Source organism: Mirounga leonina, unplaced genomic scaffold (genome assembly GCF_011800145.1).
Source record: "Mirounga leonina isolate KUSES-001 unplaced genomic scaffold, KU_Mleo_1.0 Mir_175, whole genome shotgun sequence".
NCBI classification, from domain to species: domain Eukaryota; kingdom Metazoa; phylum Chordata; class Mammalia; order Carnivora; family Phocidae; genus Mirounga; species Mirounga leonina.
Genome location: NW_023270453.1, coordinates 33870458 through 33879130, shown reverse-complemented (window position 1 = coordinate 33879130; position 8673 = coordinate 33870458). Strand labels below are relative to the sequence as shown.

Genomic DNA, 8673 nt, shown 5'->3' with positions numbered 1-8673 from the left:
TTCGCAGAATCAATAGGCTCTGAAGCCTCAGAAAGCCAATGAAGATATACAGCCCCGACCCCTGCACGTGGGACCTCTGTTACGACAGACAGGCGAAATTAAATTGAATCATCTGGAGCAAGTAGGTTGTAAACATTCAATATTAATGATCCATTTCAGTCCCAAAGAACCTTGGGCTTTGCCTAGCTGTGTGCGCTGTTTTTAAAAGACCGACGTCCCGAGATGGGGATTCCTCGCCATTCCTGCTTAGGGATGATGACAGAACCTGGGTCCCCTCTGCAGGACTAGACAGACAGTAAATATTTTGTAGGCCATCCAATCTCTGTTGCAACGACTCACTTCTGCAGTTGTCACTCAGAAGTAGCCACAGACAATACAGAAGTGAATGAGCATGGCTGTGTTCCAGTAAAACTTTAACAAAAATGGGTGGCCAAGTGGATTTGACATTCAGGCTATAGCTTGCTGACCCCTCCCTCTCTTCTCCTTGGCATTTTCGGGGACACCAATGCACGCAGTCTTCATGTTGGGCCATTTCCTGACTTTGGTTTTTTGTCTCTTACTTCAGGGCCATTGGCTGTGGGAGGGTCAGGTGACAGAGCTTAGATGGCATGATACAAATTCATGCTCACAAACTAAACCAGGTAACACAAGTACTAGGTCCAGCATATGACACTTCTGGTATTCAACCTTTTTTTCTTCAGCTAAGATGGCAGAAGAGATGATGTATTGTATACGTGTTACATTCAGCCACAAATGAAAACAGAATTAGTCCCAAAAGTCACAGGTCCTGGGCACAGGACCAAAAGGGACTGTTTTAGCATGAGCAAGGTGGGTGTCTCAAAGGTGGTCATTGCTGGGAGCCTGGGTGGCTCAGTTGGTTTAAGTGTCTGACTCTTGATCTCAGCTCAGGTCTTGATCTCAGGGTCAATCAAGCCTCACATTGGGCTCCACGCTGGGCAAGGAGCCTATCTGAAAAAAAAAAAGGGGGGGGTGGTCATTGCCTTCAGATAGTGATGGATGTTGTTGATCCATTGAATCAAGTTCTAGAAAGTAAGCATGCAGTCCAACAATTTGTCCCAGCGTCCCTGCCCCTGGCTTTCCTTATTTCTGCTTCTGTAGCACAAGCTACTGATTTATTTGAACCTCTGCCTCCTCTTCTTTTTCAATTCAGCCTGTGCATTCGCTTCTTCCTCCACTTGGCCCTCATGGTGTGGAGGTTTCCAAGAGATGGCACTAGGCTGGGAGCTCAACTTTTTTTTTTTTTAATAAATGTTTAAACTTTTCATTTTACAATGGTTTCAGGAAAATGGTGAAGATTGCACAGAGTTCCCGTGTGCCTCACATATTGATGCATTATTATTAACTAAAGTGCCTATTTATTCAGACTTTCTTATTTTTTACCTAATGTCCTTTTATTTTCTATGCTAGGATACCACATTGATGACCTTGACACTTTTGGGGAATACTGGTCAGGTGTTTTGTTAGAATGTTCCTCGATAGGGATTTGTCTGATATTTTTCTCATTAGATGAAGACTTGTGTGTTTTAAGGAGAAAGATCCCAGAGGAAGTCTCACTGACATCACTTCGTATCCAGGGTGTGCACTTCCAAGATGCCTTACAGCTGTTGACCTTCACCTTCACCACTTGGCTGAGGTTGTGTCAGTTTTCTTCACTACAAAGTTATTCTTTGTCCCCCTTTTTCACACGGTCCCTTTGGAAGAAGCCATTACAAGAAGTCAACACTTGAGGAGTGGGGGTTATCCTCCATTTCCTGGAGGGTGGAGGAGCTACATAAATTTGGAATTATTATTTGGAATTCTATTACAAGACAGATTTGTCTCTTCTGTATCATTTATTTACTTCTTCAATCATTTATTTATATCAATATGGAATCATAGATACTTATTTTATACTTTGGATTATAATCCAATACTACTTTATCTTGTGTTCAGACTGTTCCAGCATTGACCATTGGGAGCTCGTTCAGTTGGCTCGTATCCCTGGGACATACCCCCATCAATGTGGCGTTTTGGGGGCCCTGGGTGGCTCAGTTGGTTAAGTGTCTGTCTTTGGCTCGGGTCATGATCCCAGGGTCCTGGGATCCAACCCACATCGGGCTCCCTGCTCAACGGGGAGCCTGCTTCTCCCTCTCCCTCCGCCTGCTGCTCCCCCTGCTTGTGCTCTCCCTCTCTCTGTCAAAGAAATAAATAAAATCTTAAAAAAAAAAAAATGTGGCGCTTTGTTTTGGTTTAGCACTTCCTTTTATGCTGATACCAGTCACCCTCTATCACATCACCTATTCCACTTTAATAACACTTACCATTATCCAAGAAATCTCATTTACTTGTTCATTGCCCCTCCCTTCCACCAGCATTATGCTTCAGGAGAGGTGAGGCCTGGTTGCTCTTTCTCACCCCTAAGTCCCCAGTACACAGAGCAGTGCCAAGCCCAGGCTAGACGCTCAGTTAATACATGCTGAACAACTTAATGACTCCCCCTAACGATCAAACTTTACAAAGCACCCACTAGACTAGAGGTCAACAAGTCCTTCCTTGAAAGGACTACATAGTAAGGATTTTAGGCTTTGTAGGCCATACAATCTTTGTCACAACTACTCACTTCTGCCATTGTAGCTATGGACAATCTGTAAATGAACAGGGATGGCTGTGTTCCCATGATGCTTTATTTGCAAACACAGGTGGAAAACCAGATTTGGCCCCAGGGTTATAGTTTGCAGACCCCTGCATCCAACCAATCCAAGTCTTAGAGCTCATCTTCATATGTGAACAGATCTTTGCCACTATAATTGAGTATGAGTCGTCACTTAGGTGAGGCACTCTTGCAAGTGTACAAGGAAAGAAGCATTTTTAGTAGGCAGAAAGTGTTCTTTCTCCCTATTCCTGCCCACCCCGGCCTAGGAAAAGGAGGCAAGAGAGGCCCATCCCAATTTTGACCACTCAGCTGCTGTTGGCCACCTCTTCCTCTCGGCTCAAAGAGCCATCACAGGGTGAAAATGCAGCAGCTGTGGGCCTCCTTCCCCTTGCCAACGGCTCGCCTGCAGAGACTAGACAGGGAGGGGCAGCCAGCAGTCTCCAGAGGCCTGGATTCTGCACAGATCTGGGGACCACTTGTTCTAACGCATTCATCTGTTTTACAAAATCTTCAGATTCCAAAAAGCAAATGCAAGGGAGGGTGCTGTTCTCATCTACACGGTGGAACAGTGAAAAAAATTCATCCATCCAAAAGGATATGAAAACAGGTGGCATCTTAAATGACCCCAGGTGTCCATTATAGCAGGAGTGTAGTTAAAATGTTAATGATCGGGGCACCTGTGTGGCTCAGTCATTAAGCATCTGCCTTCGGCTCAGGTCATGATCCCACGGTCCTGGAATCAAACCCCACACTGGGCTCCCTGCTCAGCGGGAAGCCTGCTTCTCCCTCTCCCACTCCCCCTGCTTGTGTTCCCTCTCTCGCTGTGTCTCTCTGTCAAATACATAAAATCTTTAAAAAAAAATGTTAATGATCTAACCACGATCCCACCGTTGTATCATGAAGCATGATACACTGAGAAGCAGGGAGGGAGAGGTCACATCCTACCTTCCCCCACTCCACCAAGTTCCAGGGTTGGAAAGGAGCCTCCTGGCCTAGCACACAGTAAGTCCACAGTTGGATTAATTTCTCCCGCCTCTATGTCATGATAAGGTCTTGGTCATTTTGCTAATGAAAAGATAAAGCCCAAAATCGTGGGTGACTTCAACCAGGCCTTGTCATCAAGTCTTAAAGAAAGTGGAGCTGACTTCTCTTGGTTTTGCTCATGCAACACCTACTTCTCTGGGAAATGCAGCATCCCGGTCATGGTGGCTGCCAATGGCATGATGTAGGCATGGCTCAGGTCTGCCAGGCCCCAGCGATTCTGTAATTCGCCGCTTCCCCAGGACTGACACATGTTGCCTCAAGATGAAGTTCTCTTTCTGTCGGGCCTACAAATCGGGATGATGTCAGGCCTGACACTCCTGGGCGTCTGTCTTCTATAGATGCACGACAGATTGGCAGAAGCCAAAGGCCAGTTTCCCAGACTCCACTCACAGTTAACTGTTGTCCTGTGCACCTAGCGCCTGCCCCTGCCCCTGCCTCAGGGAGAGCAGTGACTGAGCAAATGGCCTGGGGCCAGTTTAAACCGTCTGTCAGTTTCCACAAAGTGGTCTCTCAGAGCCCATTGCGGAGTCCTGCTCATACAGCCTTGATGGAGCAAAGAGCAAGGTCAACACAGAAAGGGGAGCAGAGCCAGACAGACCCTGGATCCAGCCATGCATTAAGCCTGGATTCTTCAATTACATCATCAATGACATGGCCCATGTTCCTTAAGCTAGTTGGAGTTGGGTTTCTATTACCTGAAACCAAGAAAACCTAGACTAACACACAAGCAGAAATGCATCAATCTGCTGGGAGTCTCTCAGTCACCGTGGAACAGTACCAGCTACATAACACTGCAGAACAAGTTACCCCAAAACTTAGAGGCCTAATACAATCGTGTACGGTACTCACAGATTCTGTGGGTCAGGATTTGGGAGGAGCTCGGCTGGGCAGCACACATTTGGGGTCTCTGAAGTGGCTGTAGTCAGATGTCGGCTGGGGCTGCATCATCCAAAGGCCTGACTGGGGCTGTAGGGTCACTTCCAAGGTGCCTCACGCAGGTGGCTGGGAGGCTGGATGGGCTACTGGCCACAGGGCTCAGCTCCTCTCCACAGGACTGCATGAGGACCCTCACGCAAGGCAGGCAGGCTGGCTGCACCCAGAGCCAAAGTGGGAGGCATGACGCCTTTCCTGACCAAGCCTGAGAAGTCACACATCACCCCCCACTTCTGCCTCATTCCATTGACCACACCAGGCCAGCCCCAATTCAGCCACAGGAAGGGACCACATAGGGTCACTGGGGCCCCTCTTGAGGCTGGTACCTGTCCCAAGCGCCTACTACGTGCCGGGGGCTGGAAATGCAGGTGGCTAAAATATGGTTCTCACCCCTCATGCACACTCAGCCTCAGGCTCAACGGAATGCAACCACTTTGTCCCCCAAGTCCTGCCCAACTCTTCCCTTTGGGATGCTCCAGCTTTTAAGGAAAGGGAAATCCTATTAAGGAACTGGGTTTAAGTGTCTAGTCATACAGTTCTTTGTTCCCAGAAACAATGCTGAGGTCCCTCCATGACCCAACCCTCCGTTGCACACACTGCTACATGTCACCGGGCCGACTGACTTTACCACAGGTACGCCCACCTCTCCCGCACACGGCATTCCTTCTCTAAACCCCTGAACTAGCCCCAGACAACCCAGCATGGAACCACATTGTTGCTTTTGTGTAGCGGGGGAGCAACAACTCTTGGGCCTGGGTTCGACTCCCAGCTCTGCCACTTAGTAGCTGTGAGATCTTCGAGTCTCAGTGTCCTCCTCTGTGAAATGGGACTGAAACACGTACGCTTCACAAGGTCACGAAGATCCAACGAACCATGCATGCGGTGCCCTGCACATGGTGGCCACTCAAAGAAGGCGGGTCTTTCCTGCTGGCGCTCTTCCCCCAGGACGGCAATCACTCACCTTGGCCTACTCTCATGAATCTTCTTTCCTCACAGGAAGACCGTTCAGAGTTAACACAGGACTGCCTCTTCCCTCTGCCCACCTGCGCACCGTCAGCCCTTCCCATCCCCCCACGCCCAACAATCCTCCTCGCTGGTGGCTTGACAACATTCAAAACAAGAAAACCCACAGGAGCCAAGGGAAGCCAGCACCTGAGAATGACACTTCCCTGAAGGTCTTTGGGGGTGTCCTCAGTGAAGTTTTATGGCCGCTTCAATAAGCAAAAATGTGCAAGCAGTGGAAGTGAAGAATCCATCGTTTTGGATACTTAAAAAATTTCCCAAGGTAAAAAAAAAAAAATTTCTCGGGGAACTTTGGTCCCATTCAAAATCCTCTAACACCATTAACCTGTCCACCTCCCAGGGGGAATCAGAGGAATTCTGTCCCAAGAGTGCCCGAATATGAGAAAATTACAGACAACAGAGTAAGCCCACCTTTCAAATGAACTGAGAAATGCGTCCGCTTTCTCCCCCCACTGGGAGCAGAGCCCTTTAGAAGCGTGGGCACAACCCCGGGTGACCCGCGGCCAGTGGTGGGGGAACACTGCCACTTACCGGCGGCGGCCGGAACTGGCTGGAACATAGTGACATTTAGTAGTATCTTTCACAAGCTCTTAACCTTTACACCATGTCAATAAAAAGCCCCATTAACATTTAAAAGGGATGTTTCTGGGTGTCCACTTGGAATAAGAGTTAGAAAACACTCCAAGAATTGGATTACGTAGCTCATCTGTCCCAGATCTCCGAGAGTTGACTTCCTGCATTGGCAAGTGACACCTAACAAGACCTTGCATCCTCTTTTTCCTCTCTCCATTCCCTATCCTTCCCGACTTAAACATCACGTCCAGGAAGCCCCCTATAAACACTCAGGGGGACCAGACCCCTGCTCTGCACCCCCAGGCCCCCACGGCCACTTGAGCTTCCTCTGCCAGGAAGCCCTCAGGTCACCACACAGTCCTTGTCCCCTGAGCAACTGGTCTTCCACTCAGTGATGGGTGCGTTCTGTGAAGACAGGCGCTGTGTGCCCACAGATCCATGCGTGCATGCACTTGTTCACTCCTTACACATGCTCAGTACACGCTAAGAGCTAGGGATACAACAAGAAATGAAGCAGATGTGGTCTCGGCCTGAGTGTCACCGGCTCCCCCCACCTTCACATCCCCACAGCCGGTCAACTGCGGTGCTCAGCAAATGCTGGGACTTCCTGTGGATCCCTTATGCAAATGCGCAGGCTTCAAGCTTCACCCATCCCACAGATGCATTTTGTTCGGTTTGTGTGGTTTTTTTTAATAAATTGAATTGGTCACGAACATTTAACACTTCGGTTTCACCCAAAATGTTGTCTTTCTGCCTTCGCTCCCCACATTCCAACAGAGCACCAGTGAGCTGGAGCCCAGACACTCCGGCTCCTTTAGACGGGGTGGGCACACGCCTCATGTTGCCACAAATCCTTCCCTCCCCTGTTCTCCTACCGCTGAGACCAAAGACGGCTGCCGTGGGCCACCTCCCCCTTGCTGAGAACTTTCTTGGCCCAGCCCTTCCCTCAGGACCTGCGTGACGCCTGCTTTATGCCAACGTCACGGAAGACATACATCCGAGATGTGCTACAACATACATGAATGGGTGACTTTATTGATTTTTACCTCCTCACCAACCCTCCTAGTAGTAGTTACAGGTTGTGCGGTTTCCAGCAGGGGTCACAGATGCAGAGGGAAGTTAAGGGACAAGGCAAATCTGACAGGTCCTTCATGAGCAGACCGAAAACCTGTAGTTTACTGGAATCCTTGCAAACCGAATGCTGAAGATTAAGAGATACATTCTCACACCACTAGCACAGCTTAAATACTTTTTGACAAAAAATAATAAATTATCTTCAACTCAGAAAATAAATTGTGCTCAGCAGAGTGACAGGAGGGTCTATTCATGGCACTGCACCGAGGGGCTGGGGGGGGCGGGGGGGGGGGGGAAGGCAGGCCCAGGCAGCGAGCGCAGGGCAGAAAGCTCGGGCTGAGCTCAGTCAAATGCACGCTTGACGCCAAGGGCAGCTGGTGGCCCCTTGGCAGTGGCCTGTCCTGACTGAGATTCACCTGTCCCTCTTCCTCCTCACGTCCGCCTTGTCTTCTGTTTCTTGGCTTGTCTCTTCGCATCTTCTGGGCCGCTGTTGTCAGAGGCTGTCTGGCCAAGAGCTCGGACGCCCTGCAGTCGACTTGTCAACTGCAACAGCAAGGGAATGAGCTAGAAAGAGAGAGAGAGTGAGAAAAGGGGATGCCAGGAGAACACTTCTGCGCACAGGGACACTGGAGCCTCACATGTCCGTATACCTCCTTCTTCTGCCAGGCCACCACCCAGGTTCAAGACAAAGCCGAGACCTTTGCACTGGGGAGGGTCAGGAGAGAGAGGGCGACTGAGGATTAGGGAAGTTGTCACAAGAGGTTAATGGCCTTGAAAGGAGGCCTGGGATTTGACAAAGTACAGCACCCTTTCTTGATAAAAACCCTCAACAAAGTAGGGCTGGAGGGAACATACCGCAACATCATAAAAGCCACATACAAAAGACCCACAGCTGATATCCTCACTGGGGAAAAACTGAGAGCTTTTCCTCTACGGGCAGGAACAAGACAGGGATGTCCACTCACCACTTTGATTCAACAGAGTACTGGAACTCTTAGCCACAGCAATCAGACAACAAAAAGAAAAAAAGGCATCCAAATCGGCAAAGAAGAAGTCAAACTTACACTATTCACAGATGACTTGATACTTCATGTAGAAAACCTGAAAGACTCCAACACAAAATTGCTAGAACAGATACATGAATTCAGTAAAGTCAAAGGATACAAAATCAATGTACAGAAATCTGTTGCACTTCTATATGCCAATAATGAAGCAACAGAAAGAGAAATCAAGGCATCTATTCCATTTACAATTGTACCAAAAACCATAAGATATCTAGGAATAAACCTAAACAAAGAGATAAAAGACCTGTACCCTGAAAACTATAAAACACTTATAAAAGAAACTGAAGATGACACAAAAAAATGGAAAAA

At 48.5% G+C, this 8673-nt stretch overlaps 1 protein-coding gene across 4 annotated transcripts in view; it reads right to left on the bottom strand.

Annotated features, from left to right (window-relative positions):
- Positions 1-942: 942 nt before the first annotated feature.
- Positions 943-8673, bottom strand: part of LOC118021867 (nodal modulator 1) — a 61790-nt gene continuing 54059 nt past the window's right edge. For 2 of the 4 annotated variants that reach the window (XM_035022351.1, XM_035022355.1), the window contains one exon: positions 7242-7864. In XM_035022351.1, coding sequence (XP_034878242.1) covers positions 7733-7864 — 132 coding nt within the window. In that variant the 3' untranslated portion in view covers positions 7242-7732. Of the gene's footprint in view, positions 970-7241; positions 7865-8673 lie in introns of those variants that run through there. The other 2 variants (XM_035022354.1, XM_035022353.1) reach the window with 2 other exon arrangements.